The 22,913-nt window shown below is 35.7% G+C and overlaps 1 protein-coding gene across 9 annotated transcripts in view; it reads right to left on the bottom strand.

The window, feature by feature from the left end:
* Nucleotides 1-22,913, bottom strand: part of LUZP2 (leucine zipper protein 2) — a 245,354-nt gene that overhangs the window by 174,352 nt on the left and 48,089 nt on the right. For 7 of the 9 annotated variants that reach the window (XM_038179472.2, XM_038179468.2, XM_072039153.1 and 4 more), the window contains 2 exons: nt 14,675-14,721; nt 10,523-10,983 (listed from right to left, as the gene is read on the bottom strand). In XM_038179472.2, coding sequence (XP_038035400.1) covers nt 10,523-10,584 — 62 coding nt within the window. In that variant the 5' untranslated portion in view covers nt 10,585-10,983; nt 14,675-14,721. The remainder of the gene's footprint in view (nt 1-10,522; nt 10,984-14,674; nt 14,722-22,913) is intronic. The other 2 variants (XM_038179469.2, XM_072039154.1) reach the window with 1 other exon arrangement.

Raw genomic sequence — 22,913 nt, 5'->3', positions numbered from 1 at the left:
GCGCAATCTCTAGTTTATTTTTGTCAGTAACCACTATGATGACTTTGCATCTAATCAGGGAATTTTCCTGCTGCTGCTCTTTTCCATCAAATTAAGAAGGAACAGGTAAGAATTCTCTCCATCCTCATGAACACATGTAATGTAACAACAGCTAAGAAGATTCTTAGTGTTATCTGTTGACAAGTGAAAGATACATCCTAAAGTGAACATTCGGTATATGTCACTTATCAAGTTTGAAGAAGCATACAGAGCGTTTTTCTAAAACTTGTTAAGCTTTAAAGAATTAAACCTAGACCAATACCAGAACTTAAGTCATGAGCAAGTCTCCTTTCCTCCATGCTCCCACGTTTCTCAGAGTTTTATGCACATCTTACATATGTAACATTACTCATTTCTGTATTATAAACAGAAGCTTAATGTAGCTGGGTTTTGGTAAGACAAAGGTAAAAAGACAGTCTCCAGATTCATATCAATACTCCAGCTCAGTCATTCATCACTTAATATTGCTTTTTATCTACTTTCTTCTAACAGACATTAAAAAGAATTTTCCCACTACCAACCCTTTGATATTGTATCTTCATCCTACTAGGTCCTACAACAGCTATGGTGATTTCTCACTTCTGACACCGTATAGAGAAACTTCCTGACAACTTCCCTGCAAGTTAGGTGGTTGGGGGATTGCTTGTCTGAGTGTACTTGTTTCCAGCTTAGTTACCAATTAAAATGCTGAAAACTTATCTCCTTATTTCTCCAAATTGTTCTTTTGCAAGTATTCAAAATAACAAAACCCTTGGTACTGGTTTGAATATTCTTCTACAGGAATAGTTCAAACTACGTTAAGGATCCTTTAATTCCCTAGAAGTAGGAGACATTTAAGGCAGATGGAAATTATTTCATCCTGCTTCCTTCAAGATTTTTCACCTTCCTTGGGTAGCAACCACTCTCATCAACACAATAGTGTTCCACAGGTTTAATCCAGTCAAAAAAAAATCATGTTCCTGTATTAACTAAATATTACTGGGAAAGGTTTTCTATTACATATAAAGGTACCACTTTGACATGTGATATAATCAAGTTTAAGCAGCAAAAGAACCATACGATGCCCTTACAGGAAAGGGTGAACGTATTGAAATTATATTTAATCCCAACTGCAGTATCAGCTTCTGTACATTATCTATTTGATGCAGACAATCTAAGTCTTTCAGATTAAATTTTATAAACCAGTCCTGTGGGATTCATCTCTGACAAAAGAATCCTGTATTCCTTACTCATTTCCTTCTAGCGTACACACCATCTTGTATTTCTTCCTAGCAATTTCAAAAGCTATTTAAATGTTGTCTTCGGCACATATGAAATGTGTAATGCCATATACTATCACTTTAAACAGATAGAATTAAATTGCTGTAAAAACTGAATTAAAAAAAAAAGCGTATTTTCAAGAAATATTAATCAGTTCTTCAAATGGACTCAGAAAAACCAACATTTTTTTCCCCTTCCAGGAATTGATAGAACTCCTCCCTTGAGCAAAAAGGGCTCCAGCTGGGTAGAAATTAGCGAAGGAAGTAGGATGACTGAAACAGGGACAGAGAGAAAGGCACAAGTTAAAGAAAGATATTAAATTGTCTGCTTTCATAAGCTTTTCTTAGCCAAACAGAACACATCTGTGCATACTGAACAGCAGACAGTTGTTTTGCAAGTAAATAAAAAAGTAACTGCAAAGAAGTCTCTTTTCACTCTCTATGCACTTGAGTATTTTTTTCATACATCATTCAAGTATGAATGCAGAGCTTTCACAGAAAGCAGTATCTCAGGCTGTTTTTTCACCAAATTAAACAGTACAGGCTGCATTAATTGCGAAGTTAGAGACACTAAATGAAGAAAACCCAAGGAAAGCAGCAAGGATACCATGGGTTCTAAGAGCCCCCTTGCTCTATTGTCATCTGGGCACCATGGTTACAGCATCATTTCCCAAGCCTTAACCTCTGCATTAAGCCAAATAACCTTATTCCTCAACTCTGAGTGAAACAAAGCTAGCTGCAAGGCTAGGCTTTCTGAAAGGGGTTAGGATTGATTTCTAACCATCATGACTATTTGGTATCCACTATACACCTCAACAGCTAAATAACAGTCTAAGTTTCAAAGTACATAGCTCTCTCATTTATGTTCACAAGGTCAGTGCAGCCAACATGCTGCCCCCCTTTTGAAATTCAAAAGGAATCAAGATTAGACTCATTCCACACATTTAAAGAATACCTATAATCTGTAGTGGACATTAAGTCTTTCTAAAATGTCTGGTCTCTAGGCAGAACTTGGCTTCCTTCATATACACAGAAAGAAGAAAACAAAACCAAAAAAAAAAAAAAAAAAGCTACAGTGCATATGGAGAGCATGCCAGGAACTTGTGTACTCTACGGAATAGAGGGGTAGACCTACAGTGTGGCTGATGGACTCAGCCAGTAACTAAGAAGTGGTGAGAATACAATGTATATCTTGGGTATTTTAGCACAGAAAATTAGAATTAATCATGAACCAATTAATTTCAGCAAAACAGCTCAAAGGTTTAGCTATTCAGTGTTTGATTTGTACCCTGGCCGAGGGTTCACCCTGTCCTGAAAAATATTTTTTTTAGAAAAAAAATCTCTAAGTTAGGTACTAGTAGAATTGATTTTATTTCTCCATTTTCAAGAGAGACATTCTCTTTGCACACTGAGCACACACATTATGCTGCATCAGTAGGAAGAATCTTCCTCAACAGCCAATCTAATGTCACCCAGAGCACATCTGCTTTTCAGCGTCACGCCAATTTGATTTTCACACTTTTTCTCATCTACATTTCAGTAAAATCTCACTTTTTTTTTTCCCTCTAGCTTGCTGCCACAGGCTAGTCTGAAATAAGCACAAATGCAAAATCATTCAAATGCAATGAGGACTGGAAAAAAAGTCTTAGCATAAGGTGCTTAGTAACATGGTCACAGTATATTACTGTGGTTACCATCATTCTAGATCCTCCTGTTCACCAATTCCAAGATCAAGTTTCATTACTTCCTTCTGTTATCACTCACATCAACAATGGGATGAAAGCCCTTGAAAAGAACTATCATACTGTGAATCCACACATGTGGTAGCAGAAAACAAGAACACTGTATACCCCAAATAATACTAGGCAACTTGTCTCTCTCCTGGCCTCTTACACTATTGAACCAAGTTTTTCAAAGATCCCTAATGGCTACTGCAAAAACGTTAAACGGTTATACTACAAGATTGCAAAGACTGTACTGTAAACACCTCTCCTTAATTAGAAGGTATTTTGATGATCTGTAGGTGGGATTATTAGCTAAGCCAGAGACAGCACAATGTTTGGTAGAAGTGTGGTAGCCGGGGAGAAGTTTGCATAGAGTAAGGTTCTGCTGCGGCTCTATGTCCAAGTAAACGTGAAATGTGTCTGTTCTGCAGTTTCCTAAATGCTGCAACTTCTCTAAAACTGAGTAAGTCTGTCTTCTAACCACTTTCTACTATCCTACTCTGTAAATGAGTAACAAGCCTATCTACACCCCACATTGAAGTTGAGAACATAAATTGGCAAGACATGAGTATTCATAATAAACAGCAATGAAAGTATGTGAATGGCCAGGAAAATTACTTGTTTTGGTAAAAATAGACCAACCAGCAGCATAATAGTCTTGTCTTCCTAAGACAGCACGTGGAAACAAAACACATCAGAATTTTGACGTTACACTGTACTGCTTTCCATAGAAACAATCAATCAATATTAGCAAATAAAATATTGAGAAATTCCACAGACTTATTTCTTCAGCTCAAAACCCGTATCCACTGATTTCTCTCGTGATTCACTGAAACAGTTTTTTTCAGCAAATCTATTAGAGCAATCAACAATGAATTTTTTTGTGTTCTCTCTAAGATAGTACACATAAAAAAATGAAGATTATTAAATGTGGGAGTGAATTGATGTAAAGGGAGAAGGTGGGCGATTAACAGCTCAAGAAGCAAAGGTAAAAAAAAAAATATGAGTATCATGAACTGCTATTTAATGCAATGCCAAATTCTAAAATTTCTAAAAAGTACTTGCCACTCTGAAATGTTGAAATTGCAAATATAACAATACACTTCTTAAACCTTTGAAAAATATTAAGATTGAAGGATAGTATGAAGTGTCTTCATTCTTTCTGACAGATACATTATTTGTCTTCTATACAGAGAACATTTACGGATCTGACCCTTGCAAGGCAGCTTGTACACCCATTGTGCAAAACTTGACAATGAGGAGAAAATGTTTTCTGACAAGTTGCATAAATGAGATTTATTTGTCTACAGATTGGTACATCACAACGATTTCTGTCTGGGAACAGGTTTCTGTTAAATATAGAAACAATATCAAACCCACATTCTTACCAAAAGAGGGATTTCAAATTTGGTTTGGTATCCTTAAATTCATCCCTGTCTGAATTAATAAATGAGAAAAAAATAGGGAAGTATCAGCATTATAATTTCTCTGAACACAGAGAATACATTTAAAATGTCAAAAGCAGATCCACTGCAAGCCACCTGAGCTGAAATATATTTATACATAGCACAACAAGCAGAAGTCCAAACATTTGATTACATCTTTAAAACTGAATTCTAGAGATCCTCGAGATTTACCTGATCTTACATGGAAGTTCAAGAAAATTTTAACTGTAGATTAGATCAAATCTACACTAAGTCTTTCCTGAAAGCTACTTTTTTTTTTTTTTTTTCCCCTAAAGCTGTGTCCTTTCTTCCCTTACTTGTTTTCCCTCTTTTTCCTTTCAGATTCGTCTGTTAGAAACAAAGTATTACAAAATTTATTTTGTAGTATTTCTGGCCACACCAAGAAAGACTTGATTTCTGGACTTTTAATTTATGTTGGCAGGCTTAAATTTGTGGAGCATTTTGCTATGTAATCTTATGGCCTGGGATAAAACATTTATATTATACCAATTCCAAGGTCATCATTCTTAACCAGAAACTAGCCTCACCATCATAGCAAAAAATCCCATAAAATTTAAACCTTTTGACAAGAATCTACTACTCCCCCACCCCAAGTAGGAGACAGGTAGAATAAATGTGCGATTGCTCTGGTGTATACTACATAAGGCAAGCATTAAGATTACATGCATCTGCATAGTAAACTGTAGTGAAACTACAGGTATTCCCAAACTAGCCTTAAGCAATTTCATTCTGATGCCAAGAAGTCCACCTACAGCAGTTTCTGGCATGCTTTTTTATTAAATATAGATGTAACCAAACTACCTTGTTTAAAAACTACCTTGAAAATGCCTGCATTATACCGCAGCCTGGTTTAGCTTTTATTTATTGATTTCGGGTTTTTTCTTTTTCTTTTTGTTTTTAATAGCATTGAAGTTCAAAACCTCTCCTAGAAGAAGGAAGAGACTTTGTTTCACCAAGTAGTGAAACCAAGCAGTTTGCTGTATTAGGTCCTCATTTATACATCAATAGATAATGAGCTAAGTGCATTCCTTGAAATAATGGCTTTGTACCACAGGAAAATGTGTCCCATTACTTTTAAACACAGTCCACAGCAAAGAGCATGCTTTCTCCATGTATAGAAAGGTTGAGAATCATATACTGAATGCCACTTCTGCAACTGAAGTACTTACAAACAGTTAACCCAAGACACGTAATCATCCAAGACTGATAAAAAGCAAAACACGTTTGCAGTCTAGAAAATTCAGATGGCTGAAATAAGGGTGAAAGGAATTCTGAGCAGGAGACACATTGTAGAGTCAACACCCCTACATTTCAAGAAGAATACGGAAAGCACGATATTAAAACAGTCTTCGTTATCCGTGAAGCTTACAGCAAAAACCCACATTCTTCTCTGCTAAAACAGTCTACAACACATTACCATTATGCACAGTTCACTTTGAGTCACAAGGAAAAGGACGGACACTGCTGGACCTCAGCCTGAGATCTCTGAGTAGAGTTGCTTTTAGTCATTGGCTAAGACACATCGCAGTGGAGCGGCTATAGTCAAGGATATCAGCACACAGTAAGTCTCAGTCTTCTACCTCGTAATCTAGCAAGGGATAGGGTTCTCCCTACTTTCATGTAAGTCTAAATGAAAAGGTCACTTTGAACATCTGGCTATAGTCCAAAGGGTGTTTAAGTTGGGAAAGGTGAAGAACTAGAAAAAAAGGATTTAAGGATTTTAAACACAGACACACCCCAGTAAAAGGCCAAAGGCATTCCCCTTTACTCATCTTCAAGTCTCAGACTGAGTTCTTCATAAAACTTTATCTGACAGAAGCTAAAGATATTTGTGTTTTCATGTTCTTTAATACAAGTTCCCCAAACCAGCAAACACTGTAAAGGAAATATCTGACCTCAAAAACTCATTACAGGGAAAAAGCTAGCATTTGAGTCAGGTTCTCATATTTCATAAGGTAAGTGAACTCAAGATATTTGCATGACTTCCAACAACAGGCGTACATAGATCAAAACCCATACCTTCATTAAGCATCATCTATCAAGCAGAAATTAGTACACTGCTGTTATCCCAAAGTAAAACAAAAGGTGGCATTTCTTCTGAAGCCACTGAATTCTAGATTGCTTTATAACATCAGTTTCTTCAGACTGTCCTTGAACTGAGCTATTAGGAAAAAAAATAGCACCAGCCATTTCACTGCCATTAAAATAATACAGGATCTGACTTTTGTAGCCATGCTATTTGTATATCCACTTAACACGCTGCTGTATTAGTATTAAAATTGCTATTAAAGTGCATCTTGTTGGATTTATAGGCCTATTCTCAACTGTAAAATTCTACCTCAAATTTTTTAAGTACTTTGCATCTGTCAAATTTCATGTGTGGACAGGAGAGTCCATGTCTTCATTACTGTCCTAGATAAAAAGGAATGTTATTTCACACCAAGCCTCTTCTGAAGAGTCAGATATTTGTCATTTGGACAAAAAAAAAGTTGGCAATCAAGAATTTAAATATCTGGCCTTCCAATGGTGAAGTTTAATTAATATGCAGAAAAGGGCCCTTCTAGCTAAAAAAGGACATGTCTCATTATACAAGATCACCTTTACTGCAGATCCATTACTGACCCAAACAAGTAACTTCATGCAGATACTCCCTTCTACAAATAGTTTTTTACCCAGCTTGAAGGTTTAGGCAGCTACATCCACAAAAGCACACAGGCAAATATCAGAGCCTTAACCTCTTTCATGCCATGTCAATTTACTGAGCACTTGGTGCAGTCAGACTTATAGACTTCAGCATAGTATAAAAAAGTAACACATGAGCCATCATCACATTACATCTGCCCAAACCAAACAGTCCAAGGAAATAGAAAACTGGATAAGCAAACACAAGCTTCAGGATAGTTTGTACCAAAATAATTTCACCTTTACAAATTTAGTACCTTTAACATTTTGTGGGCTTCAGAGCAGTGACTTTAACTCCTTCCATCTAAACACACTGTTAACTGGACCAATATACCTTAAGCTCATTTGTTCTTCGGCACTACGAAGAAACTTGAAATATGATTAAAAGTAATCACTAGTATAGAAAAGTGTCCATTTCAAGAACACAAACTTCCAGCAATTTAACATTTTGTTCATGCATATGGCTTTAGGCTATGCCAAGCTATTAGTTACATACAGCTCTGAAAATCAGAAATGACACAATCTTTAGAGCAATAGCTGGGTATTCCACTTTTTAACAATACTGTAAATTAAGACAAGTAAATAAAGAAAAGTCAACATGAGCATTAACATCATTCAACTCATCTAATCTTATTTGTTTACAATTAGTCTTGAAGATGTGCTGTGGTCTTCTAAAACTATAAAATCGTGTCATGATGCAAAGACGATAGCCTCACTGCGTGACAAAGAAGAAAAAGCTGCTGTACACTTCTGCATCAACTACTGCGCTCAGTGGTTTCAACACCAATGCTTTAAATAGGGATACTCTGCTTCTCTAGAAACTTATGCAACAAAAACTCAAAATGGAAAACTTTCTGCCCCATGAGGCTGATGCTTTTCCTTAGCTAAGCATTTTACACAGCAGGATATTAGACCCTGCTTTTTTCTAACTCAATTGCTCCTGAAAACCTGCTATGTTTGGGTCCAACGAATGCATTAACTGTACGTTCCCAAGAAATGCTAACTGAACTGTCTTCCACCAGAGCAAATTAAAACATAATCTCTTTCCAGTAGATGGCATATTGATAGCACCGTATCATTTTTAAGCTTCTAACACGTGCTGTTGAAAAACTAACTCAGTTAAAAATCAGGCAACTGATGGCAGCTGCTGACCAGGACAGTCCACTGCCTCCAGACTTCTGTAAATCACCAGTACTATGGTAGAGTGCCAATATCCTTTGGAACGCAGTGATCAATCTAGTATCAAAAGCAAAACTTCACATTACAACACATACTATACTCAAAGGGCATTTTAAATGGAATTTCTCTAATCATTTCCATCCCTCACTTTGATAAGAATACAAATCATCATGTGTCACAAAGTTATACTCTTAAGAATATATACACTCCAACTCATACTGTTCATAATTAACATTCACGTGACAACTTCAACTCCTTCATATTCTGCCCAACTCTTTTTTTTTTTTTTTTTTTTGGAGGGGAAATATATGACTAAAATTGAAAAACTGAACTACAAATTTTTATGAATTTGTGTTTTCATACAGAAAAATGTTTTCCTCATAAAGATAAGAGGCACTTGTTTTGGGGTTTTACACTAGACGTCTTGTCGCAGTTCAGTCCCCTGTACATTGAAGTCATTTACTTGGCATTTTACAAAACCTATAAAGTATAAAAAATTATATTAATTTTCCACATCTCTTCACTAGATTTTAGTCTATACAAAACCATGCAAGATGCAAACTCGCATTTGCAAAAAGTGGCTTGGTACCCCACCCACCCGCTTCTTTCAAACTGTGGCATAATTCAGAGAAGAAAATACTACTTTCAAATGAGTAGAACTATTAATACGAATTCACAAGAAGTTTCACACTTGGCTGCTAGTGAATAGTGCTTAGACTGCTTATTAAATCAGAAAGGAAAGTTATTGAATCACTGTATGTTACAATTCTCCTCTGAGTTTTGTATTTCAAAGAGCATTGGAGTTGTTCATACTGACTGGCACTGCAGTCTTTAAATCACAAGTGTTACAGAAAAATTATACCCCCCCAAGGGAGTGAAATAATAAAATAACTGAAGCATTTTGATATCCTCACTTCTCCCTGCATTCAGGTCTTTTCCCACTCAGATTTTGGTTATCACTTTCCTGGGTTTGAGGACATACAGAGATGTGCTCCTGCTACATCTTACCTTGAGTACTTAGCAGGCACTTTTTTTTTTTCTTTTTTTTTAACCCTATAAACAATTAAGATCTGAAACAAGAAGTGCGGGGGGAGGGGGGGGGAATTAGGGGACACTTCAAATAAGCATTCTACATTTTATAAGAAAAGACCAAGAATAAAGGAACAGATAATTTCCTGGAAAATGCCTTTATCTTCTGATAATATGCTTTACAGACTTATAAGTTGCTTATTATTAGTACAGCAGAGAAATACCTTCCTTAAAATTAAGGCTTATTTTCTGAGAAGCAACTGGAATCTAAGCAGCCTGAACTGAGGACAGTGTCATTAGGACATATCTACTCCACACCTGGCATTAACTCTTCATCTATGAATGAAACAATGAGATAGAGTGTTTTGGTGTTATCTTCCCTTTGCTGAACAGGTTATATCAACAGCATAGAGACCATACCATCTCTGAGCAACTGTGCAATACGCATTATCTTATCAGAACACTGCACGGTCAGAACAGCTTTTATTTTTAGGCTGCAATAGATTTTGTTCATATTTTCTCAGTGATATATTATACTTGCACAGAAAGGAACGCTTCTAGACTGCAGTAACTTTTTAACACGTTTCCTAGCATTGATACTATACTGCAACATCTCACCTGTATTTGACAGTAAAGAAGCTAAGCCCTAGGTCTCTATTCAGATGCAAAAGCCTCAACTCAGATGAGATTGTTCAAGTATTTGTTTTTCCGCACTCAATAGGGGAAAATGTTAACATGTTCTCAATTTCAGGTCTTTGGCTTCCTTATTGCCTGTGAAGCAGAGTATTTGCTATTGCTGCTGTATATATACGTGTGTGTATGTGTGTATATATATAGATAGATACACACATACGATGCTTATATTTGTTGACTGTCTTCCTTCACCTCATGAGCTCTGGGTCAACTTATATTGGAGCAGCTCTTTTACATCATAAAAAGCCCAGAAAGGCCAAGTAAAAGATTCAGTATCTCTCAGAGGATCAGTGAGGGGAAAGATAAGAATCAAAAACGATAACTGCACTTTAAACTTACTACTCTAGTACAAGATGAAATACATATTATTTCTCTTGGGAATACTGAATCTAAAAGAATAAACAGCAAACAAAACAGGAGAACTATACACAAAATAGCTCTCTGTACTCACCTACTGCTGAAGACTAGTGCAGGAAAAAGAGGCAGCAAGTAATAAGCACAGATGAATTTCATGCTGTAGCTCCGCTGTTTTGTTCCGTTCCCCACTAATCGCTCTTCACACTGTCTCTTACCCCCTCTCCTCTCCCAGCAGCTCTTGAGCCTTGCCTGGGGGAGCTGCCTGCCCGGCGTGTGAGGTCCGTAGCTCTGTGTGAGCAGACAGACCAACGGACCGACTAACGGAGGGAGCTCAGAGTGGGATTTGAGCTCCAGGAGTGATGTCACGAGGCAGCAAGCTGCTGCTGCAAGCCCACAGCCTGATCGCCTGTGATTATTCAACACGCTGGCTCTAGTCGCGTCCTGAAGGATTTGTTAGTACTCGCCGTTTAAGTGGCAGGCAGGGAGGGATGAGAACGCAGTGGCTAGCATTTTGCTTTAAGGTTGTAATAGCAGAACAGATCCTAGGAATTCTTCCTGGAAGAAGAAAGAAAATGCAATTAAAGAAACACCAATATTTTATGATCAGAGTCTCCATTTGTTAGAAGTCAATCTATACAAGATTCATGAGACAGAGGCAGGAATTTTTTGAAGTAGGTGTCAAGTTACAAATCAGCCTGTCAGACTAGATCTGGAAAGGTATCACTTCTGTGCAGCTACAGTTCACAAGTTATATTTCAATTACATATTCATTCACCCCACTACCACATCAAGTTCAGAGAACACAAACAGCTTCTAAAATTATATTTTGGAAACATTGATGTCATCTCTAAAACCCTTCACCCACCAGAAACAATTCATAAGACTTTCAGAGCGTTTAAGACTCTTTTTCCCACTCTGTCTGTTTTTACTTAATCCAATTAAAGAAATAAATAAATGACATTTTCCAATAAAGATGCTTTCAGAATTGAAGTATTCCCTACCCTAACACAAGTGAAGTTCACTGGATGGCAAATCATACGAGAACACATCATTTAAACAAAAATAAACTTTCCACACATTAAAAAAAAAAAAAAGGTCTGCAAGTGCTGCAAGTGAACAATATCTGATCATAATAAGAGGGAGTTCTAGCTGTATTTTGGGGGTCATATGAAAGGCATGCAAAAACTACATTATACATCACTTGCATAAAAGTTTCCATAGTGTAAGCTGGTGTGTCATTGCATTCAACTCTTTGAGGAGTAATTTGGGATTGTATCAAAGCAAAGTTTGACCCTTAATAAGGCACTTATGTGGCAAAGAGACGGAATTAATAAATTAAATTACACACACTTCCTGATCAAATGAGAGGGAGAACAAAGAAATGAAAAGGAAAAGGCAACGTACATAGAAGAAAAAAAAAAAAAAAAAAAGATGTCTGACAACTTCTGTTTCTGTCCCAAGTATAGTATTTTTTCCAGCACACGTAGTAGCAAGTTTTATTCAACCACATTAACTGAAATCAGCATTTATTGTTATTTTGATGCTACAATACCAGCATGAAAGAAACAGTCATGTTACCATGGATACTTATGACAGAACAGTAAAAAGGTCATAAAAAGTGCAGTCAGCTTGTCATTTTCTCTTCCAGAAAAAGCCAGCTTTCCCAGGCTACTAGACACCTCTCAGGCACCTATGAATGAGCAGCTAAAACTTCTTCCATCTTTCCTTTACACGCACGCATACAGGGTGGAAAAAACAGGAGAAGGCAGTAGTACATTAAATGAATCACAAGAGAATCATTTATGACTAAAGTTAAGCTTGCTTAACACACATAATGGAATTTTGCAACTTCAGGAATTAATCTCAGTTTTTGCCTCTTTTTTGGGGGTAGGGTCAATAAAGAGGCCTTCTGCATAGTCTTGGTTTCTGATCAAGGTTCTCACCTTCCTTATAAGGGAAAGGAATTCCTTTCCCTTATAAGTTGAGTATACATGAAGTTGAGTGACACCAGCACAAGTAGTCTGGTGGCATCCAGACATCACTTTACTGTTCTTGGCATAATTTCAACACCTTGATCAGAAGTGACAACTAGGAACTTTCCATGATTTCCAATACTGCTACTTTAGTCTTACTTACATGTGAATATCCTATAAAGATACTTAAGGATATAATGCCATTGCTCATTTTCAGCCTATGAACACATCAGACTTGGTGTGAAGGTATTTCCGGTGAATTTTCCCATCTGAGGTCACAATATGGGAATGGGGAATCTCAGTCTGCTTAGGCACAGCCTGTACACAACCAGACTGTTAGATCGCAGCAGTGGCTAACCCAGAATCACAGGAAGTGCAACCCTAATATGCACAGATGAAGTTTTATTACTGTTAAGGGAAATGCACAGTGGTGAATGGAGGTAGATATAAGAAAAGCCGGAGTTTTAGAGGCAAACTTCTTCTATAATTAAGGACAAGGCACTTTAACATCTTAAATGCAACTGTTGTCAGACTTGATTGTGCTCAAGCTGTTCACCTGAAGACACATAAAAAGGCATCCTTTTAGCCCTCCAATACATCTAACTGACCCAGATCTTAAGCTCCAGACATTTTGTTGTTGTTGTTTTATTTTTTCTAGAGATCTGTCTTAACAGCATGAGGTACACTTTAAGAAAATAATTATTTATATAAAAAAATGGGAGAGAACTGTAGAATTTCTTAGTTTTACAAAGCCTATGTTTGGTGCTATGCATACTTAAAGGTGTGAGATCACATTGGCACATAACAAACTTCGAAGAGCTTTGACAGAAACTTTCCATATACAAACATTATACACACAACTCAAAAATATTTAATTTTCACTCACAATTAAATTTTCTCCCTTTTTAAATTTATTGACAGTCTTATTGAATATATAATCACTCTCCTAGCGTAGCAAGAAGAATTAAAGTGATTATATAGGCTCTTGTACAAATACCTACACATGAAATATATATAAGAATAAAACAATGCAAAGATTATTATGAGACTGAAAAATTATGCATTTCCTTAGAAGTGCCAAGTAGTCATCACAGACACTCTTGCAAGTTTGACTAAATACACTGATAATATGGGAAGATCGTAACCTGTTTTCCTGTTTTAGGGAGAGAAATCTACTCTCTCCCTTTGCAAAATATAGTACAAACTTATGTTTGCCAGAGCAGAAAAACATTCACTTATGCCTTTTTTTTTTTTTTTTTTTTTAAAGTAACTATTTTAGCAGGGGTTCCAATTTTACTTTCATTCTTTGGAAATAGCAGTAAGAAAAAAGAAAGAATCATGAAGTAATGCCGTATGTGATATTCAGTCATCTTGAATGCATATGTGCTGATAGAAATTTCTATAAATGCACTTAATGAAGCAGCCCATTAACATATCTTGTACAACAACAAAATTGTCAATGTGGAAGTCTTCACAAGAGTTTACACCGAATATTTTCAGAAGAATAATGGCAGAACTTTTCAGAAAATATAATACATTTAATTTCAGTATACCTTTAGTATCGTTATTATTAGTGCAAGACTGTGACTGAAGCAAAGCTTTGGGTAGAGCTCAATCATCCCAATTTCATAGCCAGTACTCTATTAAGTAGACTCTATTATAATTTAGATGCTATATCACTACTGCAATTCAGAGAATGCCAGATTTTAGTTTGTTTGTATACAAACATAGATACACAAATGCACACATACATCTATTTTCGTTGAACTGTAGCATCATTATAGATAACTAGAACAGTAACTTGATATGCTTTTATAGTAAGACATAGAACTGCAATATGTTGGATAAATACTAGACACTGAGTTACCAAGTAATAACAATCTTTGAGGTCTGATAAATGGCAAGTTAAATAACATGTAATTTAAATAACAGGAAATAGAAAAGCAGGCATCAATACTTAAGGCTAGCTCTTATGAGCTAAGTAACAGACATATTGCTGACTTCAGGGATGCAAAATAGCCACCAGTGTAATTCTGAGATGGTAAAGCTTGTTAAGCAGGAGCAGACGGGGCAAGACCTACAGAAACCAGTTTCTCTTCTTTGCTGATGACTGAGAAAGTAACTGTCTCCTGTTACACTGCCACATGCACAGCCTTGTTAAAAGGTTGGTTAACATCACCAATGGGAGTTTGTCTCTCTCTGCCCCTTGTGTTAGTAGTTCCTAAATCAGGTACATTTTACATATTTTTGAAAAATATCTTAGGACCACTGACCTTTGTAGATAAGTGATCCAGAATCCTGCTTGTAAGAACTAGTCCTCCTGTAAAGATGGAAGAGTAGGAGCCAGTAAATGCAAAACAATCTAAAATACTTGAATAATAATAAATAGTAATAAGACAATCTTATTTTACAAAATGCTAGTTAGGAAATAGAACTATAAAGTTTTAAAAAGCAGGTGATGGGAACTAAGTCCTACTTAATCTTTCTTACAAAGTAAGCCAGAAGTTCTCTGATGTGGTTACTCAACTACCAAGATCTGAACAACTACTTCACACCTAGGGAGGGGTAGGAAGGCTCTCCAGCCTTCCTTCTTCAGATTGGATTCACATTTCTCTCCCCTCAAGTATTTCACTACAGCTTCAAAAATAGGTTCAGCATTCATTTTACAACTTTTTCTTCTGTTTTTCCTGACTCCACATTTTCATTCTTCCCTTACCTAGTAGACCGAGTTTCTGCCTTTGGAAGTACTCCTTGATTTAACTGAACTCTCAGCACGTGTGTTAAGATGCTGAAGAGCAAAATGTTCTTACCAAAACAGTAAGGCAAAACGTAAGTCTTAGGTGAAATATTGGAAAGTACTTGGGCCCAGTATTTCATATCAACTTGCACAAAAACAAGCAGCTGCATCAACTGCATACATTAATTGTATTATTGCTCTTGTGACTGAGACCTGACACATTAGCAAAAATGACTTTGTGAAATAATAGGTTTGTAGTGACTGATTCACAGATAAAATTTCAACACGTGCTTCTACAAATATTGTAGGAATCCCCTCATTCTGAATGACTTGTCTGCATGGGAAAGGAAGGCACATGAGTGACAAAAGTGGGTAAAACATGGGCAAGTTTCTACCAGTTTCTTCTTTAACCACCTTCATTTACATGTAAAAGTATGTTTCAGGTGAGACAGGATATTTATTAATACTCTTACAAGCACACATATGGAATAGTAAGTATTCAGAATCACAGCTAACTCATTGGACTTGCACAAGCATCTTTAGAGGAAGCCTGATGTCATCTCATCTCATTTCTTTTATTTTTTTCTAAGTATTAAAACTAATTTTCCAGTTAGAAGCTTAAATACCATCCTATAAAAAAAAATAAAATACAAAGTTGGAAATATGAACTCAGAATTCATGATACTTCATTTGTATTCAGCTAAAAGAAAGATGCAACTGCCCAAGAAGTGTGCCTAACTTTAGTACCAAAAAAGAAAAATGCCCTATCAGTGTTGGAATAACAGCTTAAATTTCAAAGTTCAGAAATGGCTGCTGCCAAGTTATTTTGAAGGTCATTTAAACTTCTAAAATACTTTCAAGGTAGCTCCTCGCTGGTAGCTAAGAACCAGTCAATTCAGAAGCTCATTAAAATAATAAAAAAAAAAAATACATTTAACTTAATAATTACCCTTGCTTTGAGCAGGTTAGATTTTCAACTCAAGTTATCCCATGGACCTTTAGCAAATCCATGCAGCCCACTGAGGTCTGCAGTTGAAATGCAGAGAAACGAGCGATTTCACAGGCATGTGATTATTGAAAAAAGTGTTTGATTTCATTCGTTTAAACCTCTATTTCCTTTTCCACTGTCCAAAACAGCACTGATTATATATTAAATACTTAACATACCTTAGCTGCCTAGCTTTATTACACAACATTTTATGTAATATTACAACTGCAGTAATTCTGGCAGTGACAGCAAGACTTGATCCAACCACTACTGATGGCCAAAAGTTCTAGGATTTTAGGAAGCAGGAAACAAGAGCAAAGCCAACTTAGTAAAGAATTTCTGGACTTCTCTTTCTTGACCATTGAGTCAGCAGTGCTGAATCACTTCACTATAAATTCACAGTTCACATGTGCTAGAGAGAATGGAGGAGTTGAAAGAAAACAGCACTAGGAAAATCCAGTCTTCTTTACTTCTTGATGCCTAAATTCTACAAGTACAAGAAATAGATGAGCCCTCAACATCTACAAATAACCTGCAGTGCACTATTTAGTATTAAGAAAACCTAAAAGGTTCTTTTTTTTTTCTTTTTTTCTTTTTTTTTCATTTGTAAGCCTGTGAAGCAGAAGCTGTTATAAATATAACAGCCCCTCACATATCTGAAACAGGTTATGCCTCTAACATGGAGATGCTGTCACTTGTGTTATTCAGACAACATGTTATCAAGCACATCAAATCCAAGGTTTCACAAAGTCTTCTCATTTTATTACTAGACTAGTTGAAATCTAAATCACAAAAGCTACCAGGTTAACCGATGTCAGAAAAAAAAAATGAGTTAAGACATCTTCAGAAACAGTGTTTCAAGGCAGCAGTTTAGAGCTTCTTTCTTTTTTTCAGCATCTCAGGGATCAGGTTTGCTTATATCCACTAGATACCTTGGGGCAAATCTGCCATCTCATACCAAAATTGAATGCAGTTGAAGTCAACATGCATTACATGCCAAAGGTAGAAAGAATACGTGCATACAAAGGCAATATGACAATCCACACACAAGTAGTTAAAAAACTATTTATTGTTTAAATCTGAAATAATCCCTTGCTTAATACATAATGTTAAGTTGCTTAAGTCTGACTTCTGTAAAACAAAAGCTACTGGTAATCCTCCCAGAGAAAACTAAAATCAATTCTCAAAAAAAGGTGTTTTTTTTTTGTTTGTTTGGGTTTTTTCCTCATTTGTGAGACTAATTGGGTTAAAAGCTGGGCAACAATAGTTTAATAGCATTTTCAGCAAAATAAGCCAAGGATAACAAGTTTCAGTCACATTTGAGTAGCCCTGAAGAGGTCAGGAATCATTCCTACTTCTTCCATAATGGATGGACTAACTCTGGGTATAAGGTTCAACATACATGTATGTCAGAAGCATGTTAAAACTTGCTGTAAAAACTTGATATTTTATTTATGTATTTATTATTATTTTTCAAGTCTGAGTTGAAGAGTACTTCTCTAATGCTTCTTTGGTACATTAGGTATGGCTGACCTTGTCTGAGAACAGAACAGTTTTTACAATGTAAGAAAATGTTGTTTGTTTATTTTTAAGAATTCTTAAGCTGAATATATCATACTTACCATCAATTCAGTAGAGCATCGAGTAGTTTATCATCAATTCATTACAGCATCACAAAGCTTTCTCTCGGAAATTAAGGCACTGAATAAGGAACACTATAAAAGCTAAACCAATATTTTTCTTCAAAATATTTTTAGTCATTTAAAATGTGCTTGCTGTTTCCCCCCTCAATTTACAACATTAAAGGCTGGTGGGCACCCATACTTACATGTAGGAGAGATTCCCTCTCCCAGTACTGTATTTGAATCCTAACTCACCACCAGTTATCAATACAAAAAAATGTTGAGAAAGAAATTAAATCCAATTATTGTAAAGCATTTGGCCTTCTACGGTTCTAATGAGATTGAACGTGAGCCAAGAAACTTCTTACAAGTAAGTCAATAGGCTATTTCAGTGTTGGACTTGACAAATATCCCAATGATCCAAGTATGAAAGTTGATATCCATGCTACTGAGACTCATATGCCCAGAGTATGTAAGCATTTTTGATAAATTAATATATTATTAGATCACCGTTGACCTTTTAGGAACTGATGGTGTGAAATAACTTGAGTCATTTTTGGGGCAGGGGAGAGGGAATCACAGAGAAGCTAAGACTGATAAGCTTCTCAATAGGAATCCCATGTTACACAAAATATTTATGACTTTGTGCTACATACAATCATGGGCAGTCTTAACAAAAAGTATAACTGGAGATTTAGATAACGTGCAGTATAATTACTGTTGGTGTAGAAAAAAATGCATAAACAGTACCTTTATTGTGTCAGCCTGCAACTGTTATAGCTATTTATGATGCTCATAAATATGTTTTCCAGTTTGTTCTATATTTTGCTTGCTTTCCTTTGTTGTTTCATAATATACAGGTAGTTGCAGCGCTTTTATGACCAAATAGAGGATACTGTAAGAGACTGTGAGCAGAGGACAACATTCCATGTTATCTTCAGAGTTATACTAGAACATAGTGCATGATCTCATTTGTACCAGCGATATACATATGCACCTTTCCATACCCTCTCCTTAACAAGTCTGCATAATTTTTCTCAATAAAGCAGAAGTAGTGTAAGGCTCTAGCACGTAACTGAGTTTCCCTGGGAAAGTAAAGAGAAATTCTTAACGTTTCCAACTGTTTTCTGTTACACCCTATGAAATAAATAGTTCTTGAAAAGCCAACAAAAGTGCAGCTCTAAATCAAATTTTATTAGATACGATATGCATTAGAATTATATTATCAAGATAATATCAATATGTCATAAATACAGAATTAATGGGAAATCAGAGAAAATTGCTGCATTACATCAACAGTGAGATTGTCACACTAATAATTGTTATAATTGCATAGTTAAAAACTCTTGCAGGTTTCTGCATTATAACAGAACAATTGCACCATCTTTTCAACACAAAGTAAAAGCCATCTGAAGCAGTCATATCAGACTACCACATTATTCAATATATTTGTTGTACTAATTGTACATACATTTTATGTACATATCATTCATCATCTGAAGCTTACACAGTCCATACAAATGTATGGCAATGAACAGCATAAAGAATCAGTCAAGCAGACCAAACGAGTATGACAGGGACATTTTTTGTTCGATCTACCTGAAAAGAATCAGATATTAAGTCATTGCATTTGCCTCCCTGTGCAGTACTGGAAACCACAGTAGGAAAACAGCATCTGTACTTCTATGTAGCCATCTGTGATCCTATCTACAGTGAAAACTGAAAAAGACAATGAAAATACAAGCTCAGAAGAAAGATACTGAGCTCATGAAAACCTTAACGGTTCTACTGAATTCAGCTAAATCACTGTTTTCTCAGAATCTGACCTAAAAGGTTTCATAACACAGGAATTCTTTTTCTTTACTCATCTATAGTTTCAAATTAAAACCAGTAGGTATATAGAATTAGACATCTACTTAAAAATACCAGGCGTATTTTAAAAGCACTAGTACAAAAAGAAGTTGAACACTAGATTAATTACAGTGTCACTACATTTTAATTTCAATTAGCATTATTGAAACCGTTTAGTAATTTTCCACTGAATTAATCAATGCCATTAAAAAAAAAAAAAAAAAAAGATGTGGGTGTGGGGGGAAGAGAATAAGTAGTCTAAAAATTATTTTAGAAAGCTTTTTATTTAGTTCACATTTTCTGAAGAAAAAAATATATTTTTTTATAAAAAAAATAAAAAATACTGCTGAAAAACATTTACTTACGCCCCCCCCCCCCAAAAAAAAAAAAATAAATAAATAAAAATAACATTTTACTTAAACCAACCCAAAGTAACTTGGGACTTCTTTCATGAGTGTTACTGTTCACATCTGATTAGATATCGAGAAGGGTTTGTTTGGCTTTTATTTTGGCTTTTTAATACAGTACTAAGTTACAAAGCTTTGAGTCTAATTCTGGTTTCCAACCCCTTAATCTGTATGAAAGAAGAATCAGCTATCAAGCTGCAATCCCATTAATGGCAGTGTATGAGTTAATGTGCCTTAGTTAAAACCAAAAATGAAGTCCTGACAATCTGGAGAATGATACTGGATGTAAACTTGATAGTCAATCAATATCTCCCCCCACCCCCCAATAAATAAATAAATAAACACATTACTCAGTGAATGCAAATGTTTAATTGAATTAATCAGGTTGATAAAAGAGGTTAACATATTTCCATGTCTTCAGTGAGCCTAGAAAGTTATTAGATGATACCCTGTTTTTCCTGTTATATTTCATCAAGAGCATGATGCAGTCCTACACAGATATTGCAATAGACCTTAAAGTAGCCACCAAAAAGAAAATAGTTAATGATTAAAGTGATTAAATAGTTTTTGAAAGGCTAGGAAAATAGAAGTCCTGATACCTTCACGATTCTCAATAGTTTTCACCTAAGATAGATTTAAAAAATGCCTTAACTTAGTCATGAATTACGGAATGACAGTAATCCATTTGTGCTGCTTAGGTTTCACAGTTCCTGTCATCATTTGCCATTCTGCAAAACGTTTATACTCAAAAGGTTCATTGTAGGAGCCACAATAGAACTAACTAATGCAATGCCTCAAATTTAAAAAAAAAAATAAAAAAAAAAATAAAAAGAAAATGAGAGAGAGAGAAAAAATAATGCTCAAGAGCTTTCTTCATTTACTCCAGCATTCCTGACTTTCAAATCAAAACCAAAGTCATAGCATTTCTAGTTAATTACCTTACAACAATTTCTTCATCTTTAAACAATACAAACCAACAAAAACTAAATTTCAGAGCTGTGGCATCTATGATTACTTTTTCTGCTTACTTTTTCACGTCATTTCTACGTGTCATAAAATGCACCATTTTATCATTGTTAAGAACCTGGTCAAGCCTAGGACATACCATATGTCACCCAAGATGTCTATTATCAGTTAGACTTTGATTTAATTAATATATTTTGGCTCAGTCCAGAAGATAGAGCTGCAAACCTTAAGCTGTTTCTCTAGCTCACCTTGCAACTACTGTGATAAGGTAAGAAGTTCAAAAATGCTCCCAAAACATAGTCCACACTTTGTTTAGATGAAACAGGATGTAAAATTATGTTCGCATAAATACAAAATCTATTAAACCTGCAAAGTAGTAATTTTGAAAGAATAGTGAATAAGCCTGTTTTTAAGATAACTGAAAAATCTAAAAGACTGATATGGAGGAACATAGTGAAAAAGGCAAATGAGCCCTCTTCTTCCACATTGAGATTGCTGCAGGGCAGAAAGGAAACGCACTCACCAAGTGTGGAAAACCATCTTATGCATGGTTATTTTGGAAAAGTTTAAACAAGGGGTGTAGGCAAGATACCTCAAGACAGAGTTCAGATATCTCCAAAATCTTATTGAAATTCCCATGCTTAAATGGTTGTTAAAATGACTGCAACACTAAACGCTGTGTAACCAACTAGATAGATATATAGACAATTCTGTTATTTTCTTCAGGATAGGTTAATTTTCTATTTACAGGAAAAACTTTTTGCTTTATTACTTCCATTCATCATTAAAAGTGAGCACTCATTCATGCACTGTCCTTACAGATATTTGGCCTAAAATCTGAAAAAAATATTCACATGTGAATCCCTTAAGAGTAACACAAGCACACAACACCTATCAACCCAACAGATCCCCTGTCTACTCTCATCTTTCCTCCCTAGCCTGGTTTTCTATTAGTGAAAGTAAAAGGAAAATAGACCAGCATTAAGATGAAAAGCTACACTGGAGAAACCAATAATGATACAAGGGACTGTATCTGGGCACAGATACAAAAGAAAAGCTGCAAACAGTCACCTTATTGCTGGGTGGATCATTGTTTTCTTTCAAGGAACATCGATTCTTGCAACAGCCTACCTGTCTAACAACTATTCCAGTTTTATTACCCCTGGTTAGAAGGTTGGAGAAGGGATATGATTTTTTTTTTGTCATAGCAAAACTGGGTCACAATGAGCTCATGCAAAGGTCGACATTGAAGAACAGCGTGCAAAATGGTTTCTATCTGTGTAACTATGCAGTTTTCCAATTCCGTTTTTTAACCACAGTAGGTTCTGTGGAAAAGTCATTTTTCTGAACTCTGCATGAGGTAGGCTGATGTGGCCCACACTTGCATTTCAATAAAGACCTGCAGGAAAAGCACTTCACAGTGTAATTCACTAGGAAAAGCAAGTCTTCATTCTGGCCTAAGCTGAGTAAAACAATACATTGACCTACAGTATCTACCATGATTCAGAACGCTACCCTCCACTTGAATTGTTTAAGCTCCCTCTGTCTGACATGAGGGCTGAGCACATTCATACAGTACCTCGTAGGTGGTAATACCTTCCTCAGCCCACTGATAGTGAGCTTCCTAAAGTTCTGCTTCAAGACACATTTCAGCTTCTGCACTCATTAAATGTGAGATACAACTATGAAATCATGTATTTAGAACTATCTTCTCCTATATTTTCACCTAAATTTGTTAATTTATTCATTTTTCAATATTAACTTAACTGAAATCATACACCACCAAATCCAAAGCATTTTCCTGGTAGTTCTAGGTCTATCTTTACAAGGTTGTATATTGAGTCTCTCAGAAAACAAACCCCTCTGCACTTAAAGCAGCATATCATTTCATATTTTTAAATAAGTGACTGAGAGACTATCTTGACTATTTCTTGTAGCCAA

Source organism: Anas platyrhynchos, chromosome 5 (assembly GCF_047663525.1).
Source record: "Anas platyrhynchos isolate ZD024472 breed Pekin duck chromosome 5, IASCAAS_PekinDuck_T2T, whole genome shotgun sequence".
Classification (NCBI taxonomy): Eukaryota; Metazoa; Chordata; class Aves; order Anseriformes; family Anatidae; genus Anas; species Anas platyrhynchos.
This window is presented reverse-complemented; position numbering and strand designations above follow the sequence as displayed.